Source organism: Neospora caninum, chromosome VIIb (assembly GCF_000208865.1).
Source record: "Neospora caninum Liverpool complete genome, chromosome VIIb".
In the NCBI taxonomy this organism is placed as follows: Eukaryota; Apicomplexa; class Conoidasida; order Eucoccidiorida; family Sarcocystidae; genus Neospora; species Neospora caninum.
In genome coordinates this window covers 2,715,770-2,729,008 of record NC_018394.1, presented here as the reverse complement: position 1 = coordinate 2,729,008, position 13,239 = coordinate 2,715,770, and the positions used below count along the sequence as shown (strand labels likewise).

At 54.9% G+C, this 13,239-nt stretch overlaps 2 protein-coding genes across 2 annotated transcripts in view; one reads left to right on the top strand and one right to left on the bottom strand.

The window, feature by feature from the left end:
- Positions 1-5,415: 5,415 nt before the first annotated feature.
- On the bottom strand, positions 5,416-10,446 carry NCLIV_027320 (conserved hypothetical protein; the record flags this gene model as incomplete). The annotated part of the gene is made up of 5 exons (XM_003882926.1): positions 5,416-5,682; positions 6,005-6,100; positions 6,972-7,553; positions 8,205-8,303; positions 8,584-10,446. The coding sequence occupies 5 exons, from the start codon at positions 10,444-10,446 to the stop codon at positions 5,416-5,418; spliced, it is 2,907 nt and encodes a 968-aa protein (XP_003882975.1).
- A 1,387-nt stretch (positions 10,447-11,833) lies between these two features.
- The window catches only part of NCLIV_027310 (putative ATP-dependent nucleolar RNA helicase), a gene marked incomplete at both ends in the record, with an annotated part of 8,457 nt that continues 7,051 nt past the window's right edge, over positions 11,834-13,239 (top strand). Inside the window, one exon of the mRNA XM_003882925.1 lies at positions 11,834-12,502. Coding sequence (XP_003882974.1) covers positions 11,834-12,502 — 669 coding nt within the window. The remainder of the gene's footprint in view (positions 12,503-13,239) is intronic.

The window sequence follows — 13,239 nt, the reverse complement described above, 5'->3', positions numbered from 1 at the left end:
GTCTTCTCGCATTCAATGTCTATCTGTGCAACATGCGATGTTGCTGTATTTTTCATGTTCTGTCACCCGCAAACCGCAGTATACATGCGAATACCTCATGGAAGCGAATGTCAGATTCAGCGTTTCTGTTTTCGTCATTACTCGTGCGTAGTCTGATATGCCGCGAATTGTGAGTCGTGGACGATTTGTGTCGCAGATTGTTTCCGTTTAAAGCACAACATTTCCCGTTCATACGGCCACTAGTCCCTTCTCTGAAAATTGATGAGATTCGTCAGTTGGACTTCTGCGGTTATACGACTGAAGCCGCAGCTTTTCGGTGGAGTGCCGCATGGTTTGTACCGCTCCGCTCTGGTCCAGGGCACTATCCAGAACACGTGATTTGCGGTAGACGCGAAGGCGCAACGTCCGGTCGTGGGCTTCCTCTGACCGGAGAGGCATGCGGCCTCCCCCAGAGATGCTGGAGGTATCCAGTGGCGTGAGTTGGTTTGCATTTTCACTCGTATCGGACGGCACAGAGTAGCATGGCACATGTATATCCACAAATTGACGAAGAAGGAAGGCCACACACACACACACAGCTGCGGTGGGACTTTCGTGCCGGTTTATAGCTTCAAGCAGACACGGGTGAGCTCTCTAGACGATGTGCTTTCTGCCGGGTGTCTCGAGCGAAAGTGGTCAAAACCGCATCAACCAACAACTGACGGATAAACTCAGCGACGTGCACACGACCACCGCCGTATCCGAACATGGAGGTTTTGTCGATGTCTCCCCGGTACAGTACTATGAGTGATTTTCTTGTTTCCAGGAAAGATGGCGAAGTTGTCGCTCTTTGTACCACCAGAAAGCAACGGAAAATTACACTTCAGACTGTCAGCCAAAAGATAAAACTGGAATGCCTACATAGTCAGCATCAACTGGCGATCTCTGGACGCCGCAGCGCGCGTCTACCTGCGCCGGAAATTTTGTTGATTGCGCGTTCTGTCATGGTAGCTGTCTAGAACGCCTATTGAGAGATGGCCGACGGCACATCGAACCGCAATTGGTCATCCATTAGCGGTAGCGCGACTGCCGAAGGTCCAAGAAGTCTAGGCAATACTGTGTCGTCGTTGAAACACCAACCATGCGTGCTACGATCGTCTCATACTTGGTACGAAACCTGCGTCAGAGCTACACTGGCTGGATGCTGACACCAGAAAAGATTTTGAACGCAGTGCAGTGGCTTCGTCCCCAGCTGTCTGATATCTTTTTGCATCGGCCAGAATTCCTCTCGGCGTTCCTTCAGTGCACCTTTTTGTGGCTGCTTTGAACCGCTGGATGAACGGCCGAGAATCATGAGTTGAAAATGATGCCAAAAACACATCCTTACCGTGCAGCAGGTACAACCCACGCAAGAAATGGAGCAGGGGCTGGGGCTGCTGGAGTAACAGTCACCGTCACTTGCTGTACGGGGGGAGCGGCAGCTGCTGGGACCGCCGGCATGATTGCAGGAGCAACTGTGGGCGGTCCATACATCACAGGTGCTGCTACGGCGGCGGCTGGGGAGATGGGTCCGACGACAGGAGGCGGCGCTGTAACTGTCGGTCCAGCGACGAGCGGTGAGAGTGGAAAAGGAGGGGGTACTGCCACTCGTCCAGGATAAGCCGGTACTGGGGCAACGGAGACAGGCGGCACGCCAGGATACACTCCAGCAAAATAAGGGACAGGGACCGGAACACCGACTGGGTAAGGTTGAGGTCTCAAGTGTCGCTCTTCAGACTTTTTGTCAGCCTCTGCGGCAGCGACGGGTCCAGGATTGCTGACCTTTTCAGCACCGGCACCGGGTTTTGAGGCCGTCCCAAAGGGGTCGGCTGCAGGAAAGGTGTCTGTCGATGGCGAGCCCTCGGATGACACTGGGGTTTCCGGTGTCTTTATATCTGTGGGGTCTCCTTCTTGACGCATGTCTTCGGATACTCTCCCGACAGCAACACCATCTGGTCCACGCTTGAGGAAAGGCGACAGGTCGAAGGGCTTCTCGGGAGGCATATCATTCCCCTGAGAGTCACTGGCCCCCCGCCGTAACTGAGGAGGTGTGCCAAGTGGTGAACCTGGGGTTGCTGTCGCGCCACCAGCCTCCACTGTTTTTGAGACCATTTCGGCTCTTGGGGCATCCAGAGTTTCTAACGGGGAGACGGTGAACAAGTCCGCCACAGGCACCCCCGTTGGAGTCACGACACCTGTTGTCGTACGCAACTTTCCAGAGAGGAACGGTCCAACATCCTCCGCCGCAACCCAACGCGCTTCCTCTCTCTGTACGTGTGTCCTTGAGGTTTCGGATTCATGTGAACAGAATCCAGGGAATCCGGAGGCAAAGAAATACAATGCGACCAATAGCGTCTTCTCACGCAACGAAGGGCTCCGGGTGTGGCGACAAGCGGTTGGCTCTTGCCTCCACTCGCCTGCCCAGCTGCGTGGAACAGCCCAACCGGGGAGCAGAGGCATCAATTTCATTTCTGGTGTTGACATGCCTCACCGGTTATGACGAGCCACGAGGTTACGAGCGAACCTCTCCAGGGATCGGAAATAGAGACGGGAACGGTCGAGCGAATCTTACTGCAGAGCCCAGGCAAAATGGGAACAGGTCGAACTGAATGTGTACCGACCCTTTCCTCATTTGTTGCTATGTTTCATCGTCCGGGGGAATGACTTTCACTCAGAGGAACGAACTCGTTTACTTCCACGTGACCAGAAAGCTGTGAAGTTCAATCGCCCACTTTGGAGAACAGAAAAAGTTGAAGGGCAGTGCCGTACCAAAGGTCACCTTCCACCTGGAAGGCTGAACGGAATCCTCACCCGACTCAAGGATTCACCACGACTCAGACGAACGAGAGTCTTTTGTGGCTGCTGGCGTGGCAAAGAGAAGGACTTAATGCCCATCTTTGTGGGGCAGTAGACTGTACATTGACAAAAGATCAACATAAACGCACGTACTTAAACGAGAAGGCTCCAATTCCCGATTTTGGTAGGAAACAACCCGTAATGTGGCAACGAAAACAACTAAGACGAACGAATAGCAACGACTCGCGGATAATCACGGGGAAACAACACCCGAAAACTACGGAACCCAACCGATGCTTTCGACTCCGGGAAAACGATGGTCACGATCGAGGGGGTTTCCACTACGCGGCAGTTGTGTGGGATGGCGTCAGCCGGACAACAGTCCAGTGTCTGTTGGTCCTGGCTACGCTCATAAGATCATACATCTCGCCTTCTCTTTCTGATTCTCAGCAAGAGTCCACAGCCAGAGCAAAAAATCACTTGAAAATCATCTTGCAGCAGAATCACGGGGTGAACCACATGGTCAGGGAAACAGGCGTTTAGCTTCGTTGACGTTATGTCTCACCTCTCGTTGCAGTGCTTGTCGCGTTTCCGCTACGCGTCATCGGGAGAAGTTTTGTGGCCACGGGAACGGGGAAAGTTAAACACGCTCTCACGCGGTTGGCAGCTAGCCGCTGTCTGACTCCAGATGAGCACCCGTTCCTCACGAATAGATTACTATTATCTGTATGCCCATTCTGCTGTGCTGACCTGCGGGGTTTGCAACATATCCGGCGGCGGTCCAACACTTGGACGACAATGAGACAAGATTCGTGTCACTTTGCATCTGGAACCTTAGGGGGTCAAGGCGTGATATATGTGCCCCAAGCCAAACACCAGTCGTCGGTGCCCGAGCCGCCCTGACGCCACCAAAAGTTGAGCGTGCGTCCTGCTCGCAGGGAATGTGTCTATGTGGCGATCGACCGGGAAGTGATTGTAATTTCGAAAGGTGTACGCCGTTCAGCTTTTTACGTTCGTGGCCGTGGCTGCACATTTTCTCTCCACAGTGTAGCGATTATCTGCGCCGAACCTTTGCCAGATGTTGTAGTGATCAACATTCAAATGCACACGAGCGTTATCGAGTGTTACTATCCTCAGCCCGTTGCAAGCTACGCCTTGAAATACCTTGCACTTAGGGAGTCCAGAACACCACGCCTGTTGACAACCACAGAAAGCAGAATCTGCACCTTGTATTCCGTGAGAAAAGAAATTTTCATGTGACGTCTGTGGTGCTGACCTGAATCGTATTCACTTTTTGCACATTTCTTCGCTGCGTGGACGCCGTGTCACTGTCAACGTTTTGCCGAAGGATAACTTCATAGCAACCACTTCAATCTCACCTCGTATGCTGACGTGCCCTCGATGTGCTGCGGGCGTTTCTGTGAGCCTACTGATAATGCGTCATACCATCACTGCTCACATATTATCTGCTCCTTTGCTCCCCTAGCAGCGTACCGTCTCGTTGGGGAGGCGCGCTCTTATGATTCCTAGCCTCTAACCGTCGTGAGATGCTCCTGTTCTCTCGGCAAAGCTCAGCTGGGCGTGCGTCCATTTTGCGGCTGCTCTTCCAGAACTGCTGGGGGCCACTCATTTTATGGGGAAACTACTCGGGACGATAAGTTTACCAGACCTAACGCGGTTCGCTGACACAGCTACAGATCCAAAAAACTTTGGTTATTTTCTTTCTTGCCCACAAACGTCACTGGACGTTGCGTGGTTCGATGCGCTGCCGATGGCCAGGCTCCGCGCGTGGCAAAGCGACTACCACAACCCTTGGGCGGAAGCTCTGTCGGGGCAAAAGAACGTTTGCTTGCACGGCGACTCACACGTAGAATTCCCTTCTCGAAACTTGTCTTCCGGCAGCCCTAACTAAACGGCAACTCTGTAGTGTTGCAGAGGTGCTCACAGCCCGCCGCGTGACATAGTTCTGTGCAGCGTAAGCTGGTAGCTGTCATCGCTATGCACGAGTATTTTGATATGGCAGACGCTTAAAGGCTAAGTGAGAGTCGGAGAGGTCGTCGGGCGCCGATTCTGACCGGCAGCTTGAGAGACACCCACTGCGTGAATGTGTGTGGCCACACCTAAAGTGCAAAGGGAACTCTGCAGCGACCGATTCTGGTCAAGCGTTAGTAATGACCCGTAGTTTGGCTCGTCAAAGTGGTAAAAGCTTCCGTCAACCGAGACACTCCCGCTGTCGGTAAACGGTTGGAAAAACAGAGGCAGTTTCCTCTTCAAGAACATGTCTCAGGAGACGGTGCATAATGGCGTTGGGGGATCCATCCCCTCAGCGCCCCGCGTGGGGATGGAGACTCCCCGAGTATCTGCGGCGCTCGAAGGACCAGTACCTGACGGACGCGTGAGCATGAATCAATATACGGAACCGGACGCGAAGATATGTGTATATATAGATAGATACGTATAAGGATAGATGAGTTGTTCCCTGTTCAGCGTGAGTACGAACCGATACTCATCATCGGCTGGCATCTCGTAGCAAAAGTGAACTCAAAAATGGACGAGCACCACCAAACGAACCAGTGGATGGCTATACACCCATAAACAGCGTCAGCGCACCGGAAGGATAGGTACAGCACGCCCACTCTGCATTCCCAATTCTGCCCCGTCAAGCAATTCCACAGGCGATTCTCCTAGACCATCAGAGCAATGCCTGTTTCGTGTAGGCGCTATATCCCACTCAAGCCCGGGGGGGGGGGGGGGGGAGGGCTCCCGGGGATTCCCCTTGCTTTCCATGGCGGTCGCGAGGTCCAGCAGCTCCACTGAGAGCTTGCGCAGATAAAAGGCTGCCGCCGTCTTGGGCAGGGACGAGAGCGCCTGAAGGAAACGGCCGAAATCCCGCGAAACACACTCGGCTGTCAAATGAGACGAGGTGTGAAACGGAACCGAAAGCCGGTAGCAAGAAGGTGCACAGCAGAAAAGCACGTAGCCCTAAGCAAAGGCGCAGGGCTACCGAGTCTTTCAGGACGGGGTTGGAGTGGTTCTGAACTGCTGGGTAGCAATAGAAAACGAAATACAGGACAGTTCTCCAACTCCGAAACACCGCGGACCACCTCAGCGGCAGATGCCATCGCCACACATTCTCAGCATACGGCGCTGCAGATAGCTCCTCTGCACGGCATAAATTCGAAACGCTTACTGGAACGAGCTGTTGGGCGACGATTGTTCGCGCCTGGTCGTAGACCTCAGGATCCTGTTCGACGGGACAGGAAAGACAGAAGGAAATGATGGCGGACTGAGTGAAAAGAGCGAACGGCAATCAGAAACAAAGCCGTGAGGTCTTCCTTCGTCGGGTGTCCCATTTGCGTCTGCTTGGCCCACACAAGCACGATGACCTCAAGAAAGAACTACAGGAGAAAATTGGAGGAAGCATCTTATCCTGCAAGAATGGGACTGATCCCGAGTGGACGAGAACGACGGAACACAGCGCTGAGACAGAACGACGCAAACGAAGCCGTAGATCGCCGCCTTCGGTCGTTGAGATGGAGTGAAGCTTGCCGATGTTTTGCTCTCCAACACTTTCCCCTTCGACGCTCCATACGGGAACGCCCCTTTCCCTTTCGTAGTCCATGATCAGCAGAGTTATTATTACTCTACAGAAAACGTGTTGGACTAACACTGGAATAGTGATCCGAGGTCAACGTAATAACAACGTTACGACATAATTAAGCCCTTTGCTGTCTCGGTTTAGCAACCCCGTTTTTCTTCGACAAACGAGATTCACCGGGATGTTTCACGTCACGCACACCAATAGTCGCTGTTGCGTATTCCATCCTTTTGCCGCGATTGCTCCTCCACGCCTCCCACAGCAGACCGAGCCTTCCCCATCCCAGGAGATGCCCAGCACTTCGAAGGGTTCGCGTCGTCACGGAGGCACGTGGAATGCTCCGCCATGCCTGTCACCATCTCATCTTCTTGCGCCGTTAAAGAAACAGAGTGAACGAGACAACCAACTAGACGAATCCCTTAACAGAGAAACAGTGTTGCTCTGTTTTGTCCATGCGACACAAGAAGCGGTGAGGCTCCTCGGAGGCACAATCCCGCTGGCGGCCTAGGCGTTCGCGCCCTCCGTTTCTGTCCCGGATGTTGACTCCTGAAAAGCGTACCTTGTTTCCATAGATATCCTTCTTTGCGTACACGACGTCGGCATTTGGCACTGTTCGATCATAGAAAAAGACGTTGATCGACACACACGCGTCAGCCTTCTCCGTTTCGTGGCCTTCTGCGTCCGTCTCCATCTCTTCCTGTACCATCCTTGTCCTTGTGTGTCTTTCTGTGTCACTCTCTGCTTTGCGTCCGAGTTCAGTCCTGACGTTTACAATTTTCGCACACCCTTGGTCTCCTCTCTCCGGTTCCTCACACTCTTTCCGCTCCCAGCTTGCGTCAATCTCGCCGCGCGCTGCCTCACGAGACGAAGCTTCCGGAACGATTTTCGTTCGCCCCTCTGTCGCGGAGTCTCTCGCCTCGTTCGAAGGCGCCGGCGCCCCACGTCGCGAGTCGAGGTGCTTTAAATAGGACCGGCAGCGCGCGCAGAGATCGGCTACAGCGGGGACCATGAAGACGCCATGCAACCAGCGAGAAGGGAGGAAAAGAATCGATCCTGGAGTCAAATCAACGAAGGACGCCTCGCGCAAAGCCGAGCAGGCTTCGGGATACGCCGCGAAATCTGCGCAGCCGGACACGAGTCCCTGACAACACAGAAAAGGCCCCGAGCATATCGTAAGAAGACCGTAAAAGGATGCGAGCGACGGGGGCCAGACAGCGTTTCCTTGCGTGTGTGTTTGACTCCGTTTGTCGCAGTGCAAGAGCGAGGACGACTTCCTGAGAAACATCGTGCCTTGCGTGTCACTCAGCCTCTGCCCAGGGTCGAGACACAGACCCGCACGATAGCTCAAGGATCAGAACAGCCCTCGAAGTGGCGTGTTTACGCCGGTACGAGCGAAGCGCAGAGCGACGGAACGGCAGAGAAGCGAGTCGCAAGAAGACAGGTCGAGAACAGGAGCAGCGTTTCAGCGCAAGATGGAGATATCATTTCGACGAAGCGACCGGCGATAAAAAAAAGGAACTCTCGTTGCATCCACGGCGTCTATCTAAACATTTGTCGTTCAGCCGAGATTCTCTCTTTGCTTAGCTCCTACGTCACTGCGGCAAGTTCTTTCAGAGTCTCTGCTCTCCTATCTGTTCGCTTTCTTGTGCTCTGCTACGTTTTGCTTTCTTTCTCTGCTGTGCCTTGCTCCAATGTTTGTCGTATATCTATCTTTGGTTTCGAGAGATGCCTTTTCCGAGTCGTTCACACGATCTCCCCAGCCAGTCTGTCCTCGGCTGCTCTCGCCTCTCACCTTAATCGACGACGAGGATCCGCGGATGCCCAGCCTGTTGACTGTCGAAGGAGGGAAGAGGAAGACCCGCTTGTAGCCGGAAATCTGAACGAGGAAATTCTGCTCAGAGGAAGGGCGCAAAAGAAAGAAGCGTGAGCGCTCCACACTGGGTGCGGAAGGCCAGCTACACCCAACAAGCTTAACATGGTTTGAAAAGACAAAACGAGGCTGGTGCAAATCCATCGTTTACAAACACACGTTTGTATCTGCGTTGCAGGTATTGGCACATGCATAAAATGAACCTCGCCTCATCTGCCTGTATTTATGTGTGAGTCGCCAAACCAAAGAAAGACCAAAACGTCGGCGTCGTCCTGGGGGATGCCGAACTGTATTGCCTCACGTCTGGAATATCGTAGTGCGTCCACAGCTCCACTCCTGGTTGCGCCACGCGCAAAACGGTCGAGTGTTCTTCGAGCCGTACACTCGAGTCAGAGAGATGCTCATCTTTGTCTCTGCGTCCTGCGGCCTGAACACCGTCTTTCTTCTCCTTTTTGTTCTTCTCGTCTGCGCGTTTTCCCCGACGCCTCATCGCGTCCTCTCCACAGCACCTGGCAGTCTCCCCGGCTTCTCTCTTCTTGATCTCCCCGCGCATGCAACCTTCTTTCGGCCCCTCAGAAACGGTCCGTCGACTTATCTCCATCGCCGATTCGGTCTCGTCCCCCGCAGGAACGGCGCACCCGGAAGAAGAGGGGGAGGCTGCGACGTCTTTCAGAACCGTTTTGCCACAAGCGAGCGAAGCGCCGCTCGTCGACAGACGCTTCTCAACTTCTGTGGCTGACCCGACTGCATGCCTTTCTTTTTCGAGTAGCGCCGAGACCCGAGGCTGTCCCGAGAAAGTCCGCGAAGCAGGCGCGCCGAGGGCTGTGGCCACGCAGCAGGGGGGGTAAGTTGAGCTAACGGGCGAGCCTGGGACGGCCTCCGCAGACCGCGCAGAAGCCGAGAGGGCCGCAAACGCGTTAGTCGAAGAAACAGAAGCGGAAGAAGAATCGGAAGAGGAAGGTGAGGAACAAGAAGTGGAAGACGTTGACGAACGGGAAGCAGACTGAAGAGAGGTCGGTGGAGACGAAGGCAGAGAAGAGGCAGAAGGCTGGGGAGAAGAGGAAAGACACCGCGACGAGGGAGTCGGCGGATTCGCATCTTGAATTCGAAGCCCCGGTGGGAGGTGGAACTTCGCCGCGATGGCTGAACTCATGGCAGAGAGCGCCGAAGGATCCTTCGCCGGCCGTCGTCCCAGAGATCGGAAATAATAAAACTCGCGACGAAATGTGGAGTCTTCGCTCAACGACGCGAGACAACGAGGTTCGGTACCGTGCGCCTCCCCGTCCTGCCTGCTGTCGCCCGCGCCTTCGGCGATTGCGCCTTTTCCCGTTGCGTGTGAGCTGCGGCTTCCCCCTCGTTCGCCCCGGACTTGGGCTCGGATTCGACGCACCAAATCCGAGAAATCCAGGAATTCGTACTTGAAGTTTTTCTCGGCAAAGTTCAGGCATCTGTCGCTCGCGACGTGGACAGACACCCGCTGCTTCTGCTCGCCTCGCATTTTCGTCTCCAGTCCGTCGACCGTCAGTTCGCTTAGCGCGCCTCCGAACGCCTCGTCCGAGAAGGGCCCTAACAGCAACGGTCGCCGGTCCTCCGGCGCGACTGAGAAAAACGCGTTTTCCCAGAAACCACCCGCATGGACGGTCGACGACGAAAACGAAGCGACGGGCGCAACTCCCCACTGCTTGACAACATCATCGCTTCTGCACAAGAGGCAGACGCCGTCGTCGTGTTCTTGATCTCCTTGTTCTCCTTGCTTTCCTTGTTCTCCTTGCCCTCTCTCTTTTTCTCCGCCACGCTTTCCGTCGTGGTCTCGCCGACCTCCCCCGGTTCCGGCTTCTCCGTGTTTCGCCAGGCTGGTCTGTCGCAGCTCTTCTCCTTCGCGGGTCTGTGGAGAGGCGCGCCTCCCGCTGAAACGCGCACTGCTGAGAGGAAGCTCTCGAGGTCTGCCGACGGGGGACTCAGCTGGTGCAGCGCTGCGGCCCTCCAGGCGAGAAGAAAAGGACGAAGGAGAGGAAACAGAGACAGCAGAGGGAGAAGACACCTGGCAAAAAAACTGCGCAGCGATGGGGTTCGAAGCAGAACTCGGCAAAGACAAAGCAGAAGAAGAAGAAGAAGAAGAAGAAGAAGAAGAAGAAATGAACGAGGAGGCAGACGGGAGAGCCATGGTGTCTTGCTGGTGGTTGGATGTTTGGCAATCCTTTCTTGGACACGGACGTTCCCCTGAGAGTTCCGGGTAAACAAGAATTCTTCCCATCGTTGTGCGCATGTTTCTCTCTCGTTCGGCTTTCGTTCAGATCGCTCCTTTTTCTGAGAAAGAAGCTAACGCTGGGAGCAACTGCGTGCGCCGATGAAAGCGAAAAAGAGTTGTTCCTAGCTCACCTTCCAGCGCAGTTTCCGTCTCACATTTTGGCGAAGAAAGCGGAGTTTTGCCTCTTCGCAGAAACGATCTCCGAGCCCCGCCGACGTGGGCACGCGCAGGTGTAGCAGGAAGCAGGGCGGCAAGCTCGCAGGCCTCGCCGTCCCTGAGGAACGAGAGTTGCAAAGAAATTTCGAGGAAGTGGAGATAGCACAATCTGAAATTTCCAAAAGGAACAGAGAATCGTGACGAAAAGAAAACACAGAAAACTTTTTCGCGGCGATTCCTTTCCACAAACAGCCCACAGTCAAACCCAGGCACGAGCGGCGTCGTCCGCACCGTGTTGAGTGTCCGTCCACCTCAGTTTTGTCTCGGACTGACGCTGGGGTTTTCCCCGTTGCGAACGGAGGTTGAGCAAAGTGTTGAAGACGCCTAAATCTTGCAAAGCAGAGGCATTCTCGACTTTATTTGGGCTTTTCAAGACGCGGCGAATCGAGAAGGCTCTTTCATGCGCCTTGAGGCGTCGATTGTTGCTGCCCGGCAACGGCTGCATGCGCAGGCGCTGGAGTGCATGCACGGAAAGGCCCCGGAGAGTCAAGTGGAGATCACCGCGGAAGAGCAGGAGGAAACGCGCGTTTTCCCGCCCCTTTCATTTTTAAAAAAGACGCTACTCACACTTGAGAGTAGTTCGAGTTCGAGGAAAAGTCGAAGAAGGGAAGGCAGAGACTCCCGCCTTTCCCGCTTTTCCCTTGGTTGGTGGTCAAAGCGCCCTCCGTTCTCGCCCCACAACAGCGCGCGAACAGCCTATCTCGTGCTTCGTCGTGAGACAAAAAACTTTTAAAATACCCATTTTTTTCTCTTCCCCACTCTCCTCGCTGCCCGCTGTCCCTTGTCCGTTTTGATCTCTCCTTCTACGTGCGAACCGTGCCTCGGAGACGTGTTTTTTTCTTTCTGCGTGCATCTCTCGTACATGCATGCATCTACCTCGGATATTTTTAAATCGACAGTTTAATATCGTGACAAATTTGCGTAGGCCTAACCGCTCGATCATTCGCGCCTTCTTCAATCTATCACCTCTTTCCTTTGTCTCCCCTCTTTGGGACTGTTCCCTATCCTCTCCCTTCCCTCCTTTGCTTTCTTTCCGTTCCTTCCTTCCCCTTTGCCGTTGCTCTTCCTCGTTTATCTCACGCCCAAGATGACGCGTTCGAGCGGCGTACTCGAGGAAGGCTGTCCCACTTCCGACGCCTCCTCTTCGATCCCGGAAAACGAGCGGAAGCGCAGCGGGGCTGGGTCCAAGAGCCGCTCTCAGGAGGCGCGGGAAGCAAAGCGAATGGAGACGCAGCCGGCGGACTCAACGGGAACAGACGAAGCACAGGCCTCGGCGAACGCGCGATCCGGCGAGGAGAGCGGCAAGAGAAGGAAGAAGGCGGAAGCAGACGGAGCGGCGCCGATGAAAGCAAAGAAGAGGAAAGGCGACGCCCAGGGCGTTAAGCACGAGCGTGTGGATGACGAGGATAACAGCTCAGAGAACGCCCTTTCCTGCGCAGACGCCGAGGCGGATGGGAGGGTAAAGGAACCCGAGGAGCGGAAGAAGTCTAGAAAAAGTCGAGCGCGGCAACCCCCCGCCTCGGAAGACTCAACTGAGAGCGGGGAGGGGCCAGGATCCGAGCCGGTCTCTCCCCCAGCGGACTCCTCAGCCTCTGGTTCCTCCGTCGTCAAAGTGATTCGGAAAAGGGGCGAAGGAGGCCTTCTCGACACCTCGCAGACGTTTGAGGAATTCAGTTCACTCTACCTTGACAGACGCTTGGCGCGTGCAGCCGTACAGCAAATGCAGCTGCAGCATCCCACGCACGTCCAGGCACAGGTGCGTCGTTTTCACGCCTTGCCACACTCGTTCCAGTTTCGCGCGACTCCACTGTCTCCGGACTCCGCACGCCTGCCTTCGGGTCCGCCTCCAGCTTGTCCGGCCGCGTTTTTATCCCTCGTTTGTCTTGCTTCTTTCTCCGCACCTGGCCTTGTGTCTTTTGTGTGGGTCTCTCTCTCTGCTTCCTCCTTGTCTCTCCTTCTCGTGGGATCAGCTCTCGTTGTTCTCCTCTCGTCTTTCCTCGCTCTCGCTTGGCCCTTCGTTTGCCTTCTCGGACGTGTCTCGGCATCTTTCGCTGGCGTCGTGTTCCCCGAGACAGACCCCCTGTTCTTTGAGATTGGCATCGAGCCGCCGCTTCGGGTACGGGCCACCTGAGAGACAGTTTAAAGGAGAACCCGAGGATGAAAGGAAGACTAGGAAAATACGAACGCTAGATGTGCGGGGGCGGGTATCCCTCGATCGAGGCGGCGTTGCTGCCGTGGCGGACGAAGACGGTCAGACGCCTTTCTGGCACGCATGCATGTCCTTTTCTCAGTCGGTGGTGCTGCGTGGACGCACAAGCGCAGCGGAGCAGGCAGTGTTGGGATCTGCAATGGATGTTTGATGTGCATAAGAGATTCGAATATTTACGGGGTTATTGATGACAAAGCATGAGTTATCTCAACGAGGGAAAGAGTTCCTTCGAGCCCCGTTGGGCGTTTCGAGACCTAGGAAGCACTGTCCGCCTTCCTCGCCTG